At 43.0% G+C, this 25,773-nt stretch overlaps 1 protein-coding gene across 1 annotated transcript in view; it reads left to right on the forward strand.

Annotated features, from left to right (window-relative positions):
- The window catches only part of KMT2C (lysine methyltransferase 2C), a gene marked incomplete in the record, with an annotated part of 4,117,755 nt that overhangs the window by 2,406,175 nt on the left and 1,685,807 nt on the right, over positions 1 to 25,773 (forward strand). The window contains 1 exon segment of the mRNA XM_044066891.1: positions 37 to 223. Coding sequence (XP_043922826.1) covers positions 37 to 223 — 187 coding nt within the window.

A 25,773-nucleotide genomic window follows, 5' to 3' on the forward strand; every position in this document is an offset into this window, starting at 1 on the left:
GAATGAAGTAATTTAACTGCATCTTTGTTGTTTTAGGAGGCCTTTTTTGGGAAAGAATTACTGGACACAAGCAAACAAAACAGTCTCACATCAGACACTTTATCAGAGTCCTTTCATCTCACAAACAAATCTGCAAATGTAAAGTCATCTTTGTTGGATCCATCTTCTGACCCACTTCTCAGTGCAGCTACTGCTTTGGGACCAGCTAGTCATGACAAGCAAGGTAAGAGTAATTATTTTTATTGAAACTTCTTTTAGGAACTTTTTTTTTCTTTCTACAGAAGTCTTTATGTTGTAGAATTTCCTTCTAGTATTAGACAAGCTCAGAAGTACATTAGATGAATCAGCAGCTCTTATCTAAGTATCTTTTATCCTCAGAGTCCACTTCAGGGTGGGACATTTGCAGTTTACATAAGGAGCTGACCTTTTGCAAACTACATAGATTATCAGGGACTTTAAAGAATTTTAAAATTCTGTTTTCAGGAAGACGCACAAAATAGCAGAGTACCTCAGCCTTCATGTACCATGCACCCCATAACACTTATTCCTTTTTGTTGTTATGATTAAATCACAACTAAAATTGTATAGAATTTTCCAGGCATACTTCCCAGCCATGACTCACAAATTGGATAAGAAGCACGGGCACTACTTTAGTATTCCTTCTTGGGACAACAGCTAGCAGCATTTTTTTATGCTGATTGCAGCTACCCGTGTTTTGCATTGTGAGCTCCACTTATTAAGTAGCCTACTCCCAGATAAAGAATCAAAATGTATGACTGTTTCAAGAAGAAAGGTGTAGGCCATTTCCACTTTTGGTTGTCATACTGCATATCAGAATACACTCTCTTCCAGGTATGGTAGTCATCTCTGGAAAAAAGTCATAATACCATTATTTGAGGTCCTTGTCATTCAGAGGCCAAGCTGAGGTTGCCCGGAGCATAGCAAAAAAAAAAAAAAAAAAAGTAAATGTATATGTGTGGGAGGAAAGCCTTCTAGCTCATCAGTGGGAGTGGTAAGCATTAGGTAGCCTGTCTACCACGAGAGAAGTTCTTGGCCCAGAAATTGTAGTTTATTGACCATTTGGACAGTTTGTCCGTCTCTTTCAACTTTCTGGTTTAAAAGACCACATCTGCGCTTGTTTCCCATCTTTCCTGTAACTAACCTACTGGGTAGCACTAGAAAGCCTTAAGCTGATACAAGCCTTCTAGCTTAGAAGAGAGACTTTGGAGTGATTAAATATCAGTTTCTGTACTTTCTTGCTGTACTTTAACTGTTTTCCGCCTAAACGCATATTTTCCAGCATTTATTGTGATTTAAAAGCTTGTTTTTTTTTTTTTTTTACATATTGTACTTATTTGACTGCCTGCACTTTTAAAAAGTTGTTTTTGTTTAAATAATTTAACTGTTACAGGCTACACACTAAAATGCGATAGCCTTTTCTGATCGTTTGTAGTCGTTTAAAGCTGTTTTAAGTGTATTTTTTTTTTTTTTTACTGTTTTTGCCTTATCTTTTCAAAAAAACAAACAAAAAAAATTTCTTGTTTCCCACCTTTCCAAGCTAGTATAGTCCAGTTTTCAGGCTAGTGCTGAATTCAGGGTTGTGATACTAGTTTCTGAGTTGCCCATACCTTACTTGGATAGAAGGAAGTTTCTCTGTTCACCTGTGAGAGAGGGGAGCTTTGAGCAACCTATCTGTCCCTGGAGGAGTGGTTCCAGCCCAGAAGTTAGTAGTTTATTGGCCATTTTGGGCTGATTTAGATCTCTTTCATTTCCCTACTATAAAAACCGCATTTGCATGGTTTTGCACTCCGGGCAGCTCCGGTTAGCTGTGGTTAAATTATTCCCGGCTCCACTAAGTCTCCTCTTCAGCTTTTCCCTTGAAACTAGTCTAACTCTCAACCTAAGCACTCAAAAAGCATCCTACAGCCCAGCACTTGCTCAGACCTAATAGCAAGCACTAATATATACCCTGACACTGATTGCCCACCAGGGCAAGGCTCTTTATTCACCCCTCACCAACCAAGCGACTAAGCAGCTCACCCTACTATTCAGGCATGACCAAATGGCAATTTCAGGTGTACTCTCCAGTCCAGCTGGTGAATCTGGGTATCCTGAGGCAGTGTTACAACTGCCTCATGTACACAGACAACCCTCTCCTCCCACCACAAAACACTAACATATGCAAGAGATGCAATTATACAGCCAAACTGGAAGCTAAGCTGTCTCCACCAAAGACTGGAACAGACAGTCAAGAGGAAAAGGTTAACACTTGCACCACACCTCCAGCCGCACACAGACCTCCTAAAACAGCACTGGCAAAAAATACACATAAATACACAAAATCATACTCTGAGGCTCTAAATAAAAACCTGCAAAAACATCAGAGACCTCCAAAGCAGACACCCAAACAACCTGCACCTCCCGTCACAAACCAGACAACACATAAAACACAAAATCAGTGTGCCGCACAATCATAGCCCTTAAGGCGAAGTAACATACCTAACACACTAGTAATAGGTGACTGTATAGTCAGGCACACTGACGTCCCACTCACTAAGCTGGACAAGCAGAAGGTTACTGTTAGCTGCCTGTCTGAAGCCAGAATCCGCCACATAACACAAGCACTCAGGTCAATCCAGAACAAATACAAATATGACTCTGTCATTGTTCATGTTGGTGTGAATGACCTGAGACGTACCTCCCTGTACTACATGGAAAGAGACATGGAAGAGCTCTCTGATCATGTAGCCCAGGCTGGTATGACCCTGACCCTGAGTAGCATCCTGCCCTCACCAAGAATGACACCTCAGTATAAAGAAAAAGTGATCAATTTAAACAATTGGCTAAGCTTCTGGTGTAATTCAAAGGGGATCCAGTGTCTGTCAGCCTGGGACGACATGCTCGACAAGCTGCGTTGCTTCGCAAGAGCCAGCTTGCACCTCTCACCCCTACGCTTTCGAATACTGGCCAAGACTCTTGCTGCCCCCATAGTGCCTTTTTTAGGCAAGGCTAAAAAGTCAAACCCACCTCCGTAAACAGCACACTTAACAAAAAACTGAGGGTTATGCTACTCAACGCCAGGAGTTTAAATCTCAAAATGCACGCGCTCGAAGCACTTCTCAGTATGGAGAACGTCGACATCTGTGCAGTAACTGAAACCAGGTTCAAGGCTTCAGAGAGCACCTTAGCACTACTGGGCTACAACTCATACCATACATTTCGGCCATAGAACACGGACCGAAACACAAAAGGAGGGGGGTGTATCCATATTCATCAAGGATACCTACACCTCCAGGTTAGTGGTGCAGCATGATACCTCTGAGATCATCTATGTGCAACTAACATCGGGCAAATCTGCAGTGCAAATTGTGGCCTGCTACAGATCACCCTCCATGACCCAGGACCACCACTCCACCTTTCTGGAGACACTGGAAAACATGAGGGTCCTACCGAACACCCTGATATTGAGTGACTTCAATTACCCTACCATTCACTGGGAAAACTAATAGAGTACAAACTCCCAGGCCCAGCGCTTCCTGAATTCCTTATTATACATATATTTACACAGAAGTTTGTGATATACATACACACACACATATATACATACATACATATATACATTATATATAGATATATAAACAAGTACATTTTATATATATATATATATATATATATATATATATATATATATATATATATATATATATATACATATATATATATATATATATATATATATATATATATATATATATATATATATATATATAAACACATACATTATATGTCATCGGGTCTATATTAGAACACAGAACTTTCAAAATTTCAGCGAACGTTGAAAATATCGAAGAAACAGAAGAACAATTTTTTTCCTAGGGAAAGAATTTGGTTGTCCATTTCTGTTGCTTTGGTATTTTCGGCACTGTGGTGGAAAGTTACAGGTCGTGTTCAGGTAAGTGTGCGATTGTGTGGACGTGAGAGTTAAGGCAAGGTAGGTGAGTTAGGGTTAGGGTGCAGGTGAGGTGACTGTGCGATAGTGACTGACCTTAGGGATAGGATTTGGGTTAAGGTAAGTGGATAGTTAGTGTTGTATGTATAGTTTAGTGTAGGGTTAGGTGTAAGAGTTTAGGTGTATTGTGTGTGGACTGCTGTTTGTTTGGTGTGCTTGTGTTGCGTGTATGTGTTTTGGAACAGCAAATTTTTCCCTAGGAAAAAATTCGCTGTTCTGTATGCTCGATGTTTTAAATGTTCGATTAATAGAGTTTGGTATTAGAACACTCGAACATCATCTCAAACGCCCTGGATCAGCTGGTAAACTCCCCTACCAGAGGGGAAAATATATTGCACCTGGTCATCATCAACATGGGCGACAGGTGTTCCACACCGGAGGTCAACCCGTCACTGGTTAGATCAGACCATAAACTAATCACTATGGATGTCCACACCCTACCACCACCCCCAACTAAGGAAACCACAGTAAAAAAACTTTTATAAAGCAAACTTCACCTTACTTAAGACAGAGATGGTAAGTTTCACAGCCCCCACACTAAAGGATAACACTACCCAAGACGCAGAAACCTTTACAAATGCACTCTATGAGCACCTACAAGGATGCATGGATCGTGCCATCCCTAGCAAAACCAGGACTCACTCCTCTAAGAGAAGGAAACCAGTTTGGTGGACCCCTGCCATAAACAGGCTATACAATAGAAGGAGAAAACTAGTTCAGAAAAAAAGCAAATCCCAAGAAGGAAAGACATCCCTGATCAGTATCAGTAAGAAACTAAGGTCCCTTGTGAAATCATCCAAGGCTAACTTGGAAAGAAAAATAGCCAAGGATTCAAAAGATAACCACAAAGCCTTCTTTAGCTATGTTAAGAATCTAAGTGGCAACTCGCCAGATATACACTGAACTAGTGCAAAATAGCACAAAATATACTGAACCTACTGATATTGCCAACATCCTGGCAGATAGATTCAGTGCAAACTTCACCACCCTCTCACCTCCAAAAGGGCCCACAACAATACCGGAAAAGTGTAGTATCCCAAAAATCACAGACGCACAGGTGAAAACAGCCCTTTCAAAAGCCAAAAACACAGAGTCAATGGGACCAGATGGTGTCCCAGGCTGCGTCTTGCACGAACTACAGAACGAACTAACCCCCCACCTAAGCACGCTGTTCAACCTCAGCCTCTCCACAGGCTACGTGCCCATAGGATGACGCACAGCAACGGTTATTCCTCTCCACAAAGGAGGGGCCACAACTGACCCTGATAACTATCGCCCCATAATCTTGACTAGCCTGGTCTGCAAGGCTGTGGAGCGCATCATCATGGAACTCGTTAACAAAGACATTGGGAACCTCCAAACACTTGACCTGACCCAGTTCGGCTTTGTTAAGGGCAGATCATGCCTACTAAACCTGGTTGACTTCTTCGAGACAGTCACCAAGGCCATAGATGAGGGAGAGGTGGTTCACACAGCCTACCTTGAACCTCACCAAGACTTTCAACACCATTCCCCACTCAGGTATTACTGAAAAACAAACCAGCCTGAACATAAACTTCTACGTCACATGATGGGTTGCCAGCTGGCTTACAGAGAGAACTCGCACGGTAAGAATAGTGGGCTCTAGGTCCGACTCTAAACCAGTCACAAGTGGTGTCCTGCAAGGCTTGGTCCTGAGACCCCTACTGTTCGGCATATACTTCTCAGAAGTACAGGCAAACACAGGAGGACTATGGCTAACCAAGTTCGCCGATGAATGCAAACTGGGAGCCATAATTGACTCTCCGGCTGACACGGACATCCTCCAAAAGGGCCTTACTGAGACGGACACCTGGTGTCAAAGTTATGGCCTCAAGCTAAATGCCAAAAAATGTATAGTAATCCCATTTGGGAAAAACAAAACACCCACAAATTACCACATAGGTGGCAGCCCCCTTAATACAGAAGAGGTAATAAGAGATCTGGGGACCCAGGTAGATAGTAATCTCTCCTTTGACAATCATATTGCCAAAGTAGTTACGAAATCCTATGTGGCCCATCTAATTACTAAAGGGTTCACATCTAGAAATAGAGGTTATAGTACCCCTCTACTCGTCACTCATTAGACCCATCATAGAGTACAATGCTCCATTTGGGATGTACCTCACAAGACACTGCCAACAGCTGGAAAGACCACAAAAGTACCTCGCCAAGAGGATTACTGGCCTCAAACATATGCCCTATGCAGCTCGACTGAAAAAACTCCGGCTGTACTCAGCGGCATATTGCTTACTCAGAGGTGATCTCTGCCTGACTTACAAAGCCATGTCCAACTCAGAATTGATGGACATGCTCCACCTAAATAAAACCAAGTCACTGCGAGCCACGTGCTCTAGTGAGCTAAACCTCGCCACAACAATAAATAGAACATGCTGGAGGGATAGATTCCTGTCACAGAGACTGCCCATGCTTTGGAACAAAATTCCAAACTACATCAGGCAGAGCCCCTCACTAACACTCTTCAAGAGAAATCTCGACAATTGGATGGGTAACAGAAAATACACCCCTGGGATCACTTCATTGGCTCTGCTTGACAGAGGATCAGTTAATTAATCAATGGGGCTGGGAAAGCTGGCACGCTCTGGCTAGGCTTATAAATGCCCTCGGGCAGATATATATATATATATATATATATATATATATATATATATATATATATAAAATACACACACACACACACACACACACACACACACACGTTTATATATATATATATATATATATATATATATATATATATATATATATATATATATATATATAATGTTTGTGCGCATATATATATATATATATATATTTATATATATATATATATATGTATATATATATATATATACGTATGTATATATATATATATATATATATATATATGTATATACATATATATATATATCTAGATATATATATATATATATATATATATATATATATATATATGTATATATCATGGGTCTGTTAGAACACCGAACTTTCAAAATTTCGAGTGTTCTAATATCAAACTCTATTAATCGAACATTTAAAACATCGAGCATACAGAACAGCGAATTTTTTCCTAGGGAAAAATTTGCTGTTCCAAAACACATACACGCAACACAAGCGCACCAAACAAACAGCAGTCCACACACAATACACCTAAACTCTTACACCTAACCCTACACTAAACTATACATACAACACTAACTATCCACTTACCTTAACCCAAATCCTATCCCTAAGGTCAGTCACTATCGCACAGTCACCTCACCCGCACCCTAACCCTAACTCACCTACCTTGCCTTAACTCTCACGTCCACACAATCGCACACTTACCTGAACACGACCTGTAACTTTCCACCACAGTGCCGAAAATACCAAAGCAACAGAAATGGACAACCAAATTCTTTCCCTAGGAAAAAAATTGTTCTTCTGTTACTTCGATATTTTCAACGTTAAGCTGAAATTTTGAAAGTTCTGTGTTCTAATATAGACCCGATGACATATAATGTATGTGTTTATATATATATATATATATATATATATATATATATATATATATATATTTATATATAATATATGTATATATATATATATTTATATATATATATATAAAATGTACTTGTTTATATATCTATATATAATGTATATATGTATGTATGTATATATGTGTGTGTGTATGTATATCACAAACTTCTGTGTAAATATATGTATAATAAGGAATTCACCCCCACACAAGTTGATAGAATAAGCTTTCATTCCTTTTATTGTATCGGAACTTCATCAGACTAATCAAATTGCACATGCTCCTTCTATTTATAGTACTGCAAATAATCATGAATATTAATCACTGCGATTCTTACAATACCAACTCAGTGGAATCGATAACATCCAATATAACTGATGAATATTTAAAAACTACATTACAAACTTAATAATGCCTTTCTAATAAATAGAATAACAGCTTAAAAGCCTGAAAATGCAGGTTGACATAGCCAAATGAGTACAGAAAAATATAACACTGTCTATGGTATATGATATGACAGTTTAAAAAATGCAAGCTAAAATCGCTTAGGACAGTGCCAAAACTATTGAACTATATACATTATACTTCTTTTTTATAAATGTAAGTTAAAGTAGTTATATAGGTAGAGAAGACAAACACCTAATCATTGAAACCACTTGAGATTCAAAGAATCATTCAACTCTGGGTAGCTTTCAGCCCCCAACCGAAGTTGCCATCACAGTTCTTGCAGCTGTAGTAGTCCATCCGAGTCTCAAAAACATCTCCAATTTGTTCCAGCACAAAAAATGAAAATTTGGTAAATCTAGAGCAAGAAATGCTGTATTTACACAAAGCATTATTAGTGTCCCTGTTTCTAATGGCAAAATTATGCTCCTTCACTCTGTCCCTCAGTTTTCTAACTGTTTTACCAACATAAAAGCATTGACATTCTACACAAACAGCACAATAAACCACTAAATGACAGTTACAATCAAAAACCTGTCTAAATGTGACTTTGAGATTACAGTGAGAAAAAACATGAGTCCCCTATTAGAATATGTTCACAACACACACATCTGCTACAGGCAGACATGCCTGATTGTTTGGATACATCAGTCCTAGGTAATAATAAGAAATGTGCATCATTCTTTTCAAAAAAGGATTTAAAAAGATTTAAAAGTCCTAGCCCTTTTGTACGTGAAACTTGGAAGCTCCCCTAATTGGCTTTCAACATTTCGGTCACTAAGGATGATCTTCAGGTTCTGTAATAGAGTGTCTCTAATGATTCTCAAGTCCCTACTGATTGGTAAGGAGAAACTCATGGTGCGTTCAGAGTCGCTACTATTAGTAGTGGTAGTAGAAAAAACAAACTTCAAAACTGGTTTAAACTTAGTGTTTCTAGCTCTTCGGATTTCTTCCCTAATTGCCACGATCATTTCAAATGGATAATGCTTAAGTACAAACAACTCTGTCAAAAAGTCTGACTTTTGTTCAAACATAGAATCATCACTCATCAATCTAAATACCCTGATAAATTGCTGTTTAACCACATTTCGCTTCATAAAGAATGGGTGCTGACTGTGGAAATCAAGATAATTATTTCTAAATGTCTCTTTCCTTTGAGTAGAGGAGGGAAGTTCACCAGTGTGTTTATTGATTTGTAGATTCGTGTCTAAAAAGGAAACAGACTCACCTTTTTCAGCTAAAACAAATTCAAGAAAACCTATACTCTCAGATAGGGATTCAACAAACAGTTTATATTGATGCTTGGTCCCCTCCCACACAAAAAAAATGTCATCAATAAAACGTCTATACATTTTCATTAAATGAAACCCTGGTAGGTGAACTAGTGTCCAATTCCCACTCACTGAGAACTATGTTTGCATAGGCTGGTGCCATTTTAGATGTTCTTCATGTTTCACTGTTGCAGTCATTACATTTGGGTAATCCTGCTGGCAGGTTGCCCTCAGTCAGCCTGAATTCCAAAGTCTTGGGTCCTGCGTCGGCTGCTGTCGCCCCTTCCGTGACATCAGGTTGTCAGGGGTATAAAAGAAGCAGCCGACGCCATTTTCTTCAGTCTTTCTTGCCGCGTGGTGCCAGAAGCAGTTGGCAAGTACCGGTCGGCCGAGATTTCCGTGTTCGAATTTCATATCCAAAGTCTTCAGTAAAGCTAAGTTACCCCATTGTGAAAACTTTTTTCTTGCTCCAGACCGATGTCAGAAAAAGTAAATAATTGTATTTCTTGTGGAAAGCAAATAGCTCATAAGGACTTTCATTCTTACAGTATTCCTTGCCTAGGCCCTGATCACAACGTTTCTGGTTGTCGGTTTTGTGCTAGATTTAACCAATGCATTATTAAGCGTCGGTATGATTTTGCTTTAAACTATTTTGGACACCGGTTTAATTATCCAGAAATGTCGTCGGATAGCCATCCGACTACCAGAGTTCACAAAAATGCAAAGAAAAAGAGAGAGATAAACAACCGAGGTCCAAAACCGACGACGAAGCTTCTCCTAAGCCAGTCGCCAGTTCTCAGTGAGGCGCTTTCGCAGCCCCTGACGCCCGCTACTTTAGAGTCGCAGGCCGCTACCGACTCCCATGTGGAGTCGGTCATGCCGCTGGAAACTGAAGGTATTGGAACCTCGGATACTATTCCCTCAGATGGGTCCAGAGTCGCTGAGCAGGCACCGGCTTCTGAGGGTGTTTTCAGACCTAAACATCTTTACATTAAACCGACTTCAGCTTCAAAGGCAAAGACTAAAGCACCTTCTAAAGCGAAGAAATAAACTCAAGAGCCACGTGGACAGGCCTCTATGCCAAAAAACAGATGCTCAAAATGTCCGAAGACTTGATTACCTTGATCAGGGGTTCCCATCCCCCTCCTGATAAGAGGCCTAGGCAAGAGACTGACTATGAATCTTCAGATCAGGTTTCTATTTCTTCTGATTCCTCTTCTGATCAGGAATATTCTCTTCCCCCCATGAGGATTCTGATGCTGAAGAATCTATACCTTCAGCTTCTCCTCCAGAGGACTGTTCTTTTGGGGAAACCTTGCATACCATGAGGGAGCATTTCCACTGGGAGAGCCAAGATTTTTCAGAATCTAAAAAGAGGCTCAGGGATTTCTTTTTACTACCTCAACACAGGCCTCCAGCCATTCCACCTGTGTTAGACATTGTAGATGATGTGTTTTCGGAGTCTAGTCTTACCCCTGACTCTTTACCTCCAGCTCCTGTTAAGCCTGACAGATATTACAGGGTTCCTGACTCTCATAAATTCCTTTTTAAAAACCCTTCTGCAGACCCAGAAATTATTTCACAGGGTCCCAAAGGAGTTAGGGCTCCCGCAGCAAAAAACCATACCCTCTTTGACAGAGATTCTAGGGCACTGGATAGATGGGGAAAAAAGGTTTACACGTCTGCTACCTTGGCTATAAGGGCCTTAAACTGTCAGTTTCATATGCTCAAATATCAGCAACATGTCATGGCATTGCTTAAACAGAAAATGTTGTTAAACTCTGAATGTGCAGAAAAAAGGAAATGCAGGATTTATTGCATGCAGCTGAACAAGTTGCAAAGCATACTTTGCAATGTGGTTTTGATTCTTTGGAGGCCTCCTGCAGGGCTGCAGTTACGGGTTCTGTAATTAGGAGGCATGCTTGGTTAAAGGAACAAAATCTGCCTGATCATGTCAAAGTTAAATTATTAGATGCACCTTTACGACATGATACTTTGTTTGGTGTTAAAGCAGAAGAGGTGTTAAAGAAAATGGAGAACAAAGCTAAATCTACACAAACTGTCAAATATTTTTTACAAGTACAGCCACCTAGGTTTAGTAGATACTGGCTTACAAAGAACTGGTCCTTTCCTGTGTCAAGACAAACCTCAAAGGGGCAGATCCAGACACGCTAAAGGCAGATCCCAGGCACAAGGTTCATACAGGTCAAAGCAATGGGGTGCTTCTACCTCCAAAGTTGGAGAAGACAAATCACAACCATACAGGAAACAGTCCCAATGACTTCCCCCTGCTTGCACCAAGCACTTATCTCCTGGCAGCACCCTTAGGGGGAAAATTAGCACTTTTTTCTCAAAGTTGGCACATTATAACCCAAGACAAGTGGGTACTAAATATAGTGTCACAAGGCTACAAGTTCCATTTCCATACCCTGCCAAAGGCAAATGGCTGGCCAGATCTGCCAAAAAATCAATGGGCAGAGGCACAAAAACAAGTCTCATCCCTCATGGACATGGGGGCCATTCAACAAGTACCAGAGCAAGAGCAGGGACAAGGATTTTACTCAAGACTGTTCCTGGTACCCAGAAAAGACAAGGCCTGGAGACCAATACTGGACCTATCTATTCTGAACACATTCCTGGATATACCAAAATTCAAAATGTTGACTTTGCAGCAGCTTCTGCCCATGCTGGGCAAGAAAGCTTGGCTTGTGACTTTAGACCTAAAAGAGGCATACCTGCATGTCCCAATCAGACAATCATGCAGAAGATACCTCAGATTCAAGGCTGGCTCAAGGCATTACCAATTCTCTGCACTGTCCTTTGGCTTATCTACTGTGCCCAGGGTCTTTACAAAGTGCCTGGCACCAGTAATTGCATTCTGCAGACAGAGGAATACAAATATATCCTTACTTGGGCGACTGTCTAATTCAAGCAGAGAACAAGGACATTCTTTTACAGCATCTGGCATTTGTGAAAAGACTTCTAACATGCCTAGGGTACACAGTCAACGAAAAGAAATCAAAACTAGTACCCACTCAAGCGATAATATTCCTGGGTGCAAGCTTAAATACAACTGCCCAGATGGCTTATCTCATGCAAGGCAAACAAAGGCAACTGACTACCTATTTCAAAATGTTGGCAACAAAGGCCCAGTTATCCGCAAGAAAAATTCTGCAAGCTTTGGGCTTCATGGCATCCTGCATCCTACTAATTCCATATGCAAGACTGCATATGAGGAAACTTCAATGGTACCTAAAAAGTGTTTGGACTCAACACTGCCACAGCCTGGAAACAAGGATTACTCTCATTCCCTGCCTGCCACAGGAGTTTCGATGGTGGGCGAAGGCTTGTCACCAGAACAAGGGACAGCCATTCACATTACCCGCAGTCTGGCAGACACTAACAACGGATGCATCAGATTATGCCTGGTGGGCCCACATGGCAGGAAGATGCATTCAGGTTACATGGTCCTCAAACCAAATGCATCTACATATCAATCAAAAAGAGATGCTAGCTGTTCAAGATGCCCTGACAGCCTTCAAGAACCTACTTCATCCGGGACAACTACTGATAAAGACAGACAACACCACGGTTATGTGATTTATAAACAAGCAGGGCGGCACAAATTCGTACCCCCTTTGCAGACTAGCCATGACTTTGTGGGACACAGCATTGACTTACCAAGTACATCTGCAGGCACAATTCCTGCTAGGAAAGGAAAATACTCTGGCAGACGAACTAAGCAGAAACCTCATGGATCCCCATGAGTGGCAGCTGGATCCACAAGTCTTCAGCATGATAACAAGGAAATGGGGATGCCCGGACATAGATCTATTTGCCTTCCCTCACAACTACCAACTAAAAAGATTCTGCACAAGGACTTATCACAGACAGGCATGGAAAGTGGACGCCCTATCTTTCAACTGGAAAAAAACTATTAGTATATGCCTTTCCTCCACTGCCTCTCCTCCCCAAGGTACTCCTAAAGGTCAGACAGGAGAAGCCAAAGATGATACTGATTGCCCCAGACTGGCCCTGCCAGTACTTGTATCCAAGCCTAAGGAACTTACCTCAAACACACCCCATCTACTATCCCAGCAAAACAATCAGATCCTGCACAGCCAGCTCAGGACTTTAAACTTGGCAGCATGGCAGATAATGTAATCATACAAAACACCCCTCTCAGTAAAGCTGTGATAGATGTCATTTTGGAAGCCAGAAGGCCTAGCACTAAAAAATCTTATGCTGGAAAATGGAAGAGATTCTGTGCTTGGAACCAGGCACAAGGAACTGATACAGCTGTCCCAAATATTCCTCAGATTTTGCAATACTTAAATGAGATGCTGACCAAAGGCCTATCATTTCATCCATTCAAATTCATGCCTCTGCCATTTTGACTCATTACAATACAGAGCCACCAATCTTTTCTCATCCTTTATTAAAGCAGTACCTCAGAGGAGCCAAAAATTTAAGACCTCCAAGGAGATCACCAATACCTGCATGGGACCTCAACTATGTCTTGGAAAAACTCACCCTGCCTCCTTTTGAGCCAGCTGCTACTGCTGATATAAAGTTTTTATCTTGGAAAACAGCTCTGCTCCTAGCAATAACTTCTGCAAGACGAGTTTCAGAGCTACAGGCACTCATGGCTGTGGAACCTTTTATCATGTTTTATCCAGACAGGGTTTCTCTGAGGACAAACCCAACATTTATATAAGATGGTGTCCAGTGTGGCTCTTAACCAAACTATTCATCTGCCAACTTTTTACCCAAACCCACAGAACAAGGGGGAGAGAATTCTGCATTCATTGGACATACACAGACAGCTTAGATTCTACTTGGACAGAACCAAAGTTTTGAGGAAGACACAACAATTACTAGTGGCATATGCTGCAGGATCACAAGGAAAGGCTATCTGAAAGCAGACTTTTTCAAAGTGGATAGGCCACTGCATTCGTTTCTGCTATTTGGCAAGCCAGTGCCTAAGGGCATTAGGCCACATTCAACCAGAGCTTCAGCCACTTCAGTAGCTTTTCTCAGGGGAGTACCAACCAAAGACTTTTTAAAGGCTACTACTTGAGAGTTCAGTGCACACCTTTACAAAGCACTATCATCTGCCACTTTACTCTAAATCCAGGGCAGGCATTGCCACTGCAGTTCTGCAGGGCCTCATAGCCGCACCTAATGCTGTTTAGCTCCAGCCTGCCAACCATAGCTTTGGCACTCTACCCAAATGTAATGACTGAAACACGAAGAACATAGTACAGTTGTGTACACTTACCATAAATGTAGACGTTCGAGTGTATTCACTGTTGCAGTCCAGGTTACCCACCCGCCATCCCCCTTTTTTCTGCTGGAACTTATCTTTCCTTCTCTGATTTATACAACTTATGTGGTGTATTTGCTTGTAGATGAAGGTAAAGTTTATATTGGTGCATGTATTTTTATATATGTATATAAATTTTGGCTATCCTTTCAGGCGGCACCTGACATCTGGGGCAAGAAAAACTGTAGAAAATGGCGTTGGCTGCTTCTTTTATACCCCTGATGACCTGACGTCAGGGAAGGGACGACAAAAGCTGACACAGGACCCAAGACACTGGAATTCAGGCCAACTGAGGGCAACCTGCTATCAGGATTACCCAAATGTAATGACTGCAACAGTGAATACACTCGAACATCTACATTTATGGGAAGTGTACACAACTGTACTTTCCCATGACTACGCCTCTGACCTGTCTATGTAAGACATTATTAAAATAGAAAAAAATTGTTCTGTAATACCAGGGACATGAGTATAGAGGGTATCAATTTTGCCTTTGGGGAATTTTGCAAATTTGTATAGAAAATGCTCAGGATTTACCAAATTTTCATTTTTTGTGCTGGAACAAATTGGAGATTTTTTTGGAAACTCAGATGGACTGCTACAGCTGCAGGAACTGTGATGGCAACTTCGGTTGGGGGGGCTGAAAGCTACCCAGAGTTGAATGATTCTTTGAATCTCAAGTGTGCCCTCAAATGGTTTCAGTGATTGTTTGTCTTCTCTACCTATATAACTACTTTAACTTACATTTCTAAAAAGGCTTCTAAAATATAATTTATATAGTTCAATAGTTTCTGCAGTGTCCTAAGCGATTTTACCTTGCATTTTTTAAGCTGTCATATACACCATAGACAGTGTTATATTTTCTGTACTCACTTGGCTATGTCAGCCTGCATTTTAGGATTTTAAGCTATTATTCTATTAATTAGAAAGGCATTTAGTAATTTTGTAATGTATCTTCTAAATATTCATCAGATGTTCTTCATGTTTCACTGTTGCAGTCATCACAGTTGGGTTATCCCTGCCAGGGTAGCCCTCATTCGGCCCGAATACCAGAGGCTTAGTATTTCTGCGTCGGTTGCCATCACTTCAGGACTTACGTCAGATTGTCAGTAGTATAATGTAAGGCAGCCAACGCCATTACATCAGTCTTTATTGCAGAGGAGCCCGAAGCAGAAGCAGTTTGCACGAGTTCCGGTCGGCCGCTACCTGAGTTTCATTTTCCGAATTGAAGTTGAAGTCTTCTAAAGCCAAGTACCCTGTTGGGGATCCCTTTTTTTGGCTCTAACCAATGTCAGAAAAAGTTAACAATTGTCTCGCCTGTGGAAAGCAAATACCACACCGAGACTTTCATTCTTACTGCGTCAATTGCTTAGGCCCAGACCACAACGTCTCTCACTGTCGCTTTTGTGCTTTGTTCAACACCAGAACTATATGTCATTGGGCCCTTATTGTAGCTAGATATTTTCACTCTCAGTCCTCGATTTCCGATATGACTTCAGTAAGCCATCCGACATCAGCTCTTCCAAAAAAACGTGAGGCTAAAGACAGAGACCGCACAGGTCGACACCGCTTCCATTAAGCTAGTCATCAGTTCTCCGGTCCTCAGTGAGGCGCTTTCACAGCCCCTGATTCCCGCTTTTTTGGATTTGCAGGCCGCTACTGAAACCCTTTCAGAGTCCAGTATGCCTCAAAACTCTTCATCGTCTAAGGATCCTGCGGTTGTCTCTACCTTGGATGGATCCGGAGCTGCTGAGCAGGTACTGGCTTCCGAGGAAGTACTTCACACTACCGATTCTCGACACAAACCGAGACTTCTTTAGCGTCTTCTGTTCTTTAGAAAACTACCGAGTTTCTAAGGCCCAGGGTACAAACCACACCCAAGAAACCAATGACCCCATCTCAGGCACGTGCTTCCTTGCCTCAGTCTCAAATACTTAAAAAAAAAGGGGAAGACCTTATAATGTTGATCAGGGGAAGCCAAGTTACCCTTTCCAAAAGAAAAAGAGATTTGTCTTATCTGAACAGGAGTCCGATGACTCCCATGCCTCTGAATATGAAGATATGCAACCCCTTTCTGCTTATGAGGATTCTGATGCAGAGGAATCCATTCCTTCAGCCTCTCCACCCGAAGTTTTCTCCTTTGGGGAAACCCTTCATACTTTAAGAGACCATTTCCAGTGAGAATGTCAGGACTACCCTCAGTCTAAAAAGAGACTGAGGGAATTTTTAGATCTTCCACAACACAGACCCATGGCCATTGCTCCTGTCCTGGATGTTGTGGATGATGTTTTCATAGAATCTAGTTTAACTCCTGACACCCTCCCTCCCGCTCCCAGGAAACCTGAAAGGTATTAGAGTCCCTGACTCTGACAAATTTCTTTTCAAAAGTCCTACTGCTGACCCTGAGGTTATCTCCCAAGGGTCTAAAGGAATTAAAGCAACTTCTGCTAAGAATCCCACCCCCTCATATAGGGATTCCCGAGCATTAGACAGGGTAAAAAAGTATACACCTCTGCTACTGTTGATATTAGAGCACTAAATTGTGAGTTCCATATGCTAAAATTCCAGCCGCATACGATGGAACTCCTCAAAGAAAAAATATCAACTTTTCCTGCTTGTGCAGAAAATAAAGAGTTGCAAGACTTAATACATTCTGCAAGTCAAGTAACCAAGCACACCTTACACTGTGGATGCTCATCGTGTTACCCTGCTGCAGTCATTACACTTGGGTTATCCTGTCATCAGGCGGTCCTGCAGTCGGCTGGAATTCCAAAGTCTTGGTCCGGCGTAGATTGCTGTCGCTTCTTCCCTGACGTCAGTGCGCCAGGGGTATATATAATGCAACCGATGCCATTTTCTTCAGTCTTTCTTGCCGCGCAGTGCCCGAAGCAGAGGCAGTTCACAAGTGCCGGTCGGCCAACTACTGAGATTTTCGAATTTGAATTTCAGACCAAAGTCTTCTATAAAGCTAAGTACCCCGTTGGGGAAACTCTTCTTGCCTCAGACCGATGTCAGAAAAAGTTAACAAAATTGTATTTCTTGTGGGAAGCAAATACCTCATAAGGATTTTCATTCTTATTGCATACCTTGCCTAGGCCCAGACCACGACGTCACTAGTTGTCGTTTTTGTGCTAGGTTTAATAAACATACTATTAAAAGACGCTTTGACTTCGCACGACACTACTTCGGTAGAAAATTTAACTACACCATGCCGTCGGAGCAACCGACTACTGGCATGCACAAAAAACGCAAGGATAAGGACAGACAGCCCAGGCCTAAGCCAGATTCCGAGGCCTCGGCTGGTCCGGTCTCCGGTCCTCAGTGAGGCTCCGACGCAGCCCCTGACTACCGCAGTTCTGGAACCCGAGACTGCTTCAGAATTTTTAACGGAATGTACCAGGCCGACACAGCCAGTTAGTTCAGGCCCTACCGACGACATTGCTGAAAAAGATGTCGGTGCTACAGAAATGCCATCGGTTTCTGAAGGCGTTTTTAGACCGACGACGCTCACCATTAAATCGTACTCTAAGACAAAGACTCCTATTAAATCTAAAAAGACTGCACTTCAGTCCCCTGTTCAAGCCCCCATGCCTAAGAAACAGATGCTTAAAATGGCTGAAGATTTGATTACTTTAATCAGGGGTTCCCAGCCCCCTCCTGACAAAAGGCCTAGACAAGAGGAAGATTATGCATCCTCTGAACAACTGTCCATTTCTTCAGACTCCTCTGAGGACCAAGATTACTCCTTCTCCCCTTATGAAGATTCTGATGCTGAGGATTCCATTCCCTCAGCTTCTCCTCCTGAAGACTACTCCTTTGGGGAAACTTTACACACCACGAGGGAACATTTTCACTGGGAAGGTCAGGACTAATCTGACTCGAAGAAAAGGCTCAGTTTCTTTTACTCCCCCAACACAGGCCTCTTGCCATCCCACCAGTTTTAGACATTGTGGATGATGTTTACTTAGAATCCAGTTTTAACCCTGATTCTCTCCCTCCTGCTCCGGCTAAGCCTGACAGATATTATAGAGTACCTGACTCCCACAAATTTCTTTACAAAAGCCCTGTTGCTGACCCAGAGACAATCTCCCAGGGTCTCAAGGGGGCTAAGGCTTCTATGGCTAAAAATCCTGTACCTTCTGAGAGGGATTCCAGAGCACTAGACAGGTGGAGGAAAAAGGTTTACACCTCAGCCACTCTAGCTATGAGGGCATTAAATTGCCAATTTCACATGCTTAAGTATCAGCAATTTCTAATCTCTCAGTTAAAGCAAAAACTGACCACTCTCCCTCAACAATCTGAATTAAAAGAAATGCAGGATCTCTTCATGCCACTGAACAGGTGGGCAAACATACCTTACAATGTGGGTTTGATTCTTTGGAGGCCTCCTGCAGAGCAGCTGTCACTGGGTCTGTTATACGTAGGCATGCTTGGTTAAAGGAACAAGCCCTACCTGAACATGTTAAAGCAAAACTTCTAGATGCTCCCTTACAGCAGGATGTTCTTTTTGGAGATAAAGCAGAAGAAGTCTTAAAGAAAATGGAGGATAAGGCAAAATCTATGCAGACAGTCAAAGATTTCCTACAGGTACAGCCCCCTCGCTTCAGCAGAAACTGGCCAACAAAAAATTGGTCCTTTCCAGCTACAGACAGACCACAGAGGGGTAAATACAGATGCCCAAGGGGCAGAGGACAACCACAAGCCCAGTATAAACCTCGCCTATGGGGCACTACAACGCAGAAGGGAGAAGACAGGTCCCAATCTACCAGAAGGCAAACTCAATGACTTGCACCTCATCTGGCCAAGCAACACTCTCTTGGCAGCCTCCTTGGGAGGAAAACTCGCACTTTTTCCAGACAACTGGCACATTGTCACAAAGGACAAATGGGTCCTAGACATAATTTTACGAGGATACAGATTCCATTTTCACACCTTGCCAATGAAAAGAGGCATGCCAAACCTGCCACCAAATCAATGGGCAGAGGCACAAAGGCAAATTACAGCTCTCATGGGCATGAGAGCCATTCAAATGGTACCTACTCGAGAGCAAGGCCAAGGATTTTACTCAAGACTCTTTCTAGTTCCCAGAAAGGACAATGCCTGGAGACCAATTCTGGACCTTTCAATTCTAAACACCTTCCTACAAGTACCCAAATTCAAGATGCTAACACTACAGCAGCTTCTTCCCATGTTGGGCAAGGAAGCATGACTAGTAACGTTGGACCTCAAGGAGGCATACCTGCATGTACCTATCAGACAAAGTTGCAGAAGATACCTCCGTTTCATTGCAGGTTCAACCCATTACCAATTCTCTGCACTGCCCTTTGGCTTATCTATTGCGCCCAGAGTCTTCACAAAATGCCTGGCACCAGTAATTGCATACTGCAGACAAAGAGGAATTAAAATATACCCATACCTGGACGACTGCCTCATCCAAGCAGAAAGCAAGGACATTCTATTACATCATCTGGCTTTTGTAAAACATCTACTAAATTGCCTGGGGTACACAGTAAACAAAAAGAAGTCAAAATTGGTACCCTCACAAAATATGATATTCCTGGGTGTCAGCTTGAATACAACGGCCCAGAAGGCTTATCTGACGCCAGACAAACTACAACTGACTCAATATTTCAAAACAATGGCAACAAAGGCCCAGTTAACTGCAAGAAAAATTCTGCAGGCCTTGGGCTTCATGGCGTCTTGCATACTACTAATAACATTTGCAAAGCTGCATATGAGGAAATTACAGAGGTACCTAAAAAGCGTATGGTCTCATCACAGCCACAGCTTGGACACAATATCTCTCATTCCCTGCCTACAACAGGAGTTTCTATGGTGGTCACAGGCATGTCACGTCAACAAGTGTCAGCCTTTCACCTTGCCCCCAGCCAGGCAAACTATCACAACAGATGCATCAGATTACGCCTGGGGGGCTCACATGGCAGGACACTGCGTTCAAGGCGTATGGACTGCAGATCAAAGGAATCTGCACATCAATCAGAAAGAGATGCTAGCTGTACAGAAAGCTCTGACAGCCTTCAAGGATCTATTACATCCAGGACAACTGACAATAAAGACGGACAACACCACAGTAATGTGGTACATAAACAAACAAGGGGGTACTCACTCCTACCCTCTGTGCAGACAAGCAATGACCTTATGGAGCACAGCTCTGGCTTACCAAGTTCAGTTACAAGCTCAATTCCTGCAGGGACAGAAGAGTACATTGGCAGATGACCTCAGCAGAAACATCATGGATCCCCACGAGTGGAGACTAGATCCACAAGTATTTACAATGATAACTCAAAAATGGAGCCTTCCAGTCATAGACCTGTTTGCCAGCCCTCAAAACTATCAACTAACAAAATTTTGTACAAGGACATTTCACCATCAAGCGTGGAAAGTGGATGCACTCTCTTTCAGTTGGAAAAACCTAACAGTATATGCCTTCCCTCCATTGCCTCTCCTCACAAAGGTTCTTCTGAAAGTCAAAAAGGAGAGACCACGACTGATTCTCATAGCCCCAGACTGGCCACGCCAGCACTGGTATCCACTATTGAGGAATATGGCCCATGGCCCTCCATGGATATTACCACAAATTCCCCATTTACTCACACAACAAAGCAATCAGATTCTTCACAGCCAGCTCAAAACCTTAAATCTGGCTACATGGCAAATCAACTAAGCATCCAGCCAGCTCCTCTTTCCCAAGCAGTTATGGATGTTATTCTGGAAGCTAGGAGGCCAAGCACCAGGAAGGCTTATTCGGACAAATGGAAAAGGTTTTGTGCTTGGAACCAATCTAAAGGCCAAGACACAATTCAGCCTCACATTCTACAGTATTTAACTGAGATGTTGCATAAAGGACTTTCCTTCTCCTCCATTAAAATCCATGCTTCAGCTATTTCAGCCCACTACAACACGGATCCACCCTTATTTTCGCATCCACTTCTAAGGCAGTTCCTCAGAGGGGCGAAAAACATTAGACCACCCAGGAGAGCACCTACACCAACATGGGACCTCAATTTTGTTCTGGAAAAACTAACACTACCTCCCTTTGAACCAGCTTTCTCTGCAGATCTTCAGTTCCTATCATGGAAGGACTGCCCTGCTGCTAGTAATAACTTCAGCTAGAAGAGTTTCAGAGCTACAGGCACTAATGGCAGTGGAACCTTTCCTCATTTTTCATCAAGACAGAGTTTCTCTACGAACTAATCCTTCCTTTATGCCTAAGGTGGTTTCCAGTGTGGTTTTAAATCAAACTATCCACTTACCCACCTTCTTCCCAAATCCACAGAACAAAGGCGAGAGACGCCTGCATTCCTTGGACATTCACAGACAGCTTCGTTACTACTTGGACAAAACTAAGGCTTTCAGAAAATCTGACCAGCTCTTTGTATCCTATGCTACAGCTTCTCAAGGGAAGGCTATATCTAAACAAGCCATTTCCAAATGGATAGGTCATTGCATACGTTTTTGCTATACCCATCATGGAAAACCAGTTCCTGCCACCATTAGGCCCCACTCTACCAGGGCAACAGCTACTTCTACAGCCTTTCTCAGGGGGGTTCCAACCAAGGAGATTTTGGAAGCTGCAACTTGGAGTTCAGTACACACCTTTACCAAACACTATCACTTACCGCTTTACTCTAAGACCAGGGCAGGCTTCACCACTGCAGTTCTGCAGGGCCTCCTAGCCTCCTCTAACCCTCTATGATACCTCCACCCATCCTTAGCTTTGGGATTCTACCCAAGTGTGATGACTGCAGCAGGGTAACACGATGAACATAGTACAGTTTTGTACCTACCATAAATGTAGATGTTCGAGTGTACACCCTGCTACAGTCCAGGTTACCCTCCCTCCACCCCCTCTGACCTACTGGCTAAATCTCTTCAATACCTTCCTGATGTATTTGCCTATAGCTGAAGGGATTTTGTGTTTGTACAAGTTTACTCAATTTGGTACTAATTACTGACCATCTTTTTGAGGGCACCTGACATCTGGGGCAAGAAAAACTGAAGAAAATGGCGTTGGTTGCATTATATATACCCCTGGCGCACTGACGTCAGGGAAGAAGCGACAGCAACCGATGCCGGACCAAGACTTTGGAATTCCAGCCGACTGTGGGACCGCCTGACGACAGGATAACCCAAGTGTGATGACTGCAGCAGGGTGTACACTCGAACATCTACATTTATGGTAGGTACAAAACTGTACTTTTTGATGCCCTAAAAGCACCTTGCAGGGCAGCAGTCACCAGATGTCCTTCAAGGATGCATCTGCAGTCCTTACAAATGGGTTGTCCTGTCGTCAGGCAGCCCTTCGGTCGGCCGGATTCCAAAGTCTGGGTCTGGCCTCGGCTGGTGTCGCACTTCACCCGACGTCATAGCTGCAGTTATTTGGGTATAAAGGCATCAGCCGACGCCATTTTCCTCAGTCTTTCTTGCCGCTTGGCGCCCGAAGCAGAAGCTGTTCGCAAGTGCCGGTCGGTCAGAACCAGAGATTACTACCGAATTCTTCTACTACCGAAGACTTCCAAAAAGCTAAGTACCCCGTTGGGGACTCTTTCTTGCCTCAGCCGATGTCAGAAAAAGTGAATAACTGTTTAACTTGTGGGAAACAAATACCTCATAAAGATTTCCACTCTTACTGCTTACCTTGTTTAGGCCCAGACCACGACGTAGCAGCTTGTCTAGCCTGTGCTTCTTTTAACCGACGGACGCTTAGACGTCGGACAGAATTTGCTGAGGAGTTTTTCGGCTCCGATTTTGCTTACATTATGCCGTCGGATCCTCCGACTACGCAAATATCAAAAAAAGCGCAAGGAAAAGGACCGACACTCGCGGTCTGCGGTTTCGGCCGAAACCGCGGTTAGGCCAACCACGAGTGTCTCGGTTTCGACTGAAACCGAGCAAGCGGTTCTTCCTTCAGCCGAAAACTTGCCTCCTACTGTGACTTCTTCCAACCTCGTGGAATTGGCTTCTGATTTACCTTCTGCTCAGGCAATTTCTCAGGAATTATCTGACACTATCCCCTTGGATATCTCCACCCCTGCACGTGGAGCTGCTAGGCCTCCTGCAGCCATGTCTATTAAGGCTTTTGCCAGGGCTAAAGCAGCTAAAACTACTAAATCTGTGCCTGCTAAGACCCCCTCTCACAGGCCTAGCTCTAGTTCACAAATGCTTAGTCTAGCAGAGGATCTCATTTCTTTAATCCGGGGATCCCAATCTCACACAGACAGGGCCTCTCACCCACCTCCAGAGAAGAGGCCTAGAGCAGAGCCCCCTGAACCAGTTTCTACAGATGATTCCTCTGATGATTCAGATAATACTAACCCTCCAGAGGCTTCTTTCTCCCCTTATGAAGACTCTGATGCTGAAGAGTCCATCCCTTCTGCCTCTCTGCCTGAGGAATTTTCCTTTGGGGAAACCTTGCATGCTATGAGGGAACAATTTCAGTGGCAGGTCCAGGATTTCTCAGACTCTAGGAAGAGGCTTAGAACCTTTCTGCATTTACCACAATATAGGCCTTTAGCCATTCCTCCAGTACTCTCTGTTGTAGATGATGCATTTAATGATGCTTGTACTGCTCCTGATTCACTTCCACCGGCCCCTGCTAAGCCCGATAGGTACTACAGGGTTCCGGATATTCATCACCATTTGTATAAAGCTCCTTTTGCAGATCCCGAGACTATCTCCCAGGGTCCTAAGGCTGTAGCAGCTACCTCTGCCAAAAAAACCCTCCCCTCTGAAAGGGAATCCAGGTCCTTAGAGAGATGGGGTAAAAAAGTTTACACTTCTGCAACTCTTTCAGCTAGAGCATTGAACTGTCAATTCCACATGATCCAGTATCAAGAATTTATGCTAGACCAGTTAACCAAAAAGTTGTCCTCAGATGAACCATTAGACAAAAAATCTGTTCAGGAAATGGTACATAACATTCAGCAGGTCAGTAACCATTCCTTAAAATGCGGCTATGATGCACTGGAAGCTTCCTTCAGATCAGCCATGACTGGCACAGTTATCAGAAGGCATGCATGGTTAAAAGAGCAGGCCTTACCAGACCATGTGAAATCCAAATTACTAGATGCTCCCATGGACAAGATCAATTTGTTTGGCTCTCCTGCACAACAGGTGCTCAAGAAGATGGAAGAGAAGGCAAAATCTGTCCAAACAGTGAAAGATTTCTTACAGGTCCAACCTCCAAGGTTTAGCAGGAATTGGCCCTCCAAGAATTGGTCCTTTCCCGACTCCTCCAGAGCCCAGAGAGGCAGGAATAGGCATTCAAGAGGCCGAAGTCAATCCAGAGGTGCCTACAGGGGACGCCAGTGGCAGGGTAACAACCAGCGAGGTGCAGCCACGGACACAGCCACCACCACTACTACAGGACAATCACAGTGACTTGGTTCTAGCACCGCCTACCAGGGAACAACTAAAAGCACCCTTGGGTGGGAAGCTAGCTTTATTTTCAGTAAACTGGCATTACATCACAAGAGACAAGTGGATTTTGCAGACAATAGACCAAGGTTACAGGTTTCACTTCCATACTCTACCAGGGAAGAGAGGAATGCCAAACCTACCTCCAAATCAAAAGGCAGAAGCTCTAAAACAAATATCTCAATTACTAAAAATGAGAGCTGTGGAAAAGGTACCATCTATGGAGCAAGGACAGGATTTTACTCCAGACTCTTCCTGGTACCAAGAAAAGAAAGCAAATGGAGACCTATTCTCGACCTGTCCGCTTTAAACACATTCCTCATTGTTCCAAAATTCAAAATGCTGACCCTACAGCAGCTTCTTCCCATGCTGGGCAAGGAGTCTTGGCTGGTAACTCTAGATCTCAAGGAGGCATACCTGCACGTCCCCATACGACCAAATTGCAGAAGATACCTCAGATTTCTTGCAGGATCAGAGCATTATCAATTCTCAGCATTGCCCTTTGGCTTATCTACTGCGCCCAGAGTGTTCACGAAATGCCTGGCATCAGTAATTGCTCATTGCAGGCTCCAGGGACTCCAAATCTACCCTTACCTGGACGACTGCCTGATACAAGCGGACAACAACATCAAGTTAGCAGAAGACTTGAAAAGGGTCATTTACCTATTACAAGCCCTGGTATACACAGTCAATATAAACAAGTCAAGGCTGATACCATCCCAAAGGATAACCTTCTTGGGTGCAGAGC

The sequence above is a fragment of the Protopterus annectens genome, chromosome 3.part1 (genome assembly GCF_019279795.1).
Source record: "Protopterus annectens isolate FY-2018-M chromosome 3.part1, PAN1.0, whole genome shotgun sequence".
Classification (NCBI taxonomy): domain Eukaryota; kingdom Metazoa; phylum Chordata; order Ceratodontiformes; family Protopteridae; genus Protopterus; species Protopterus annectens.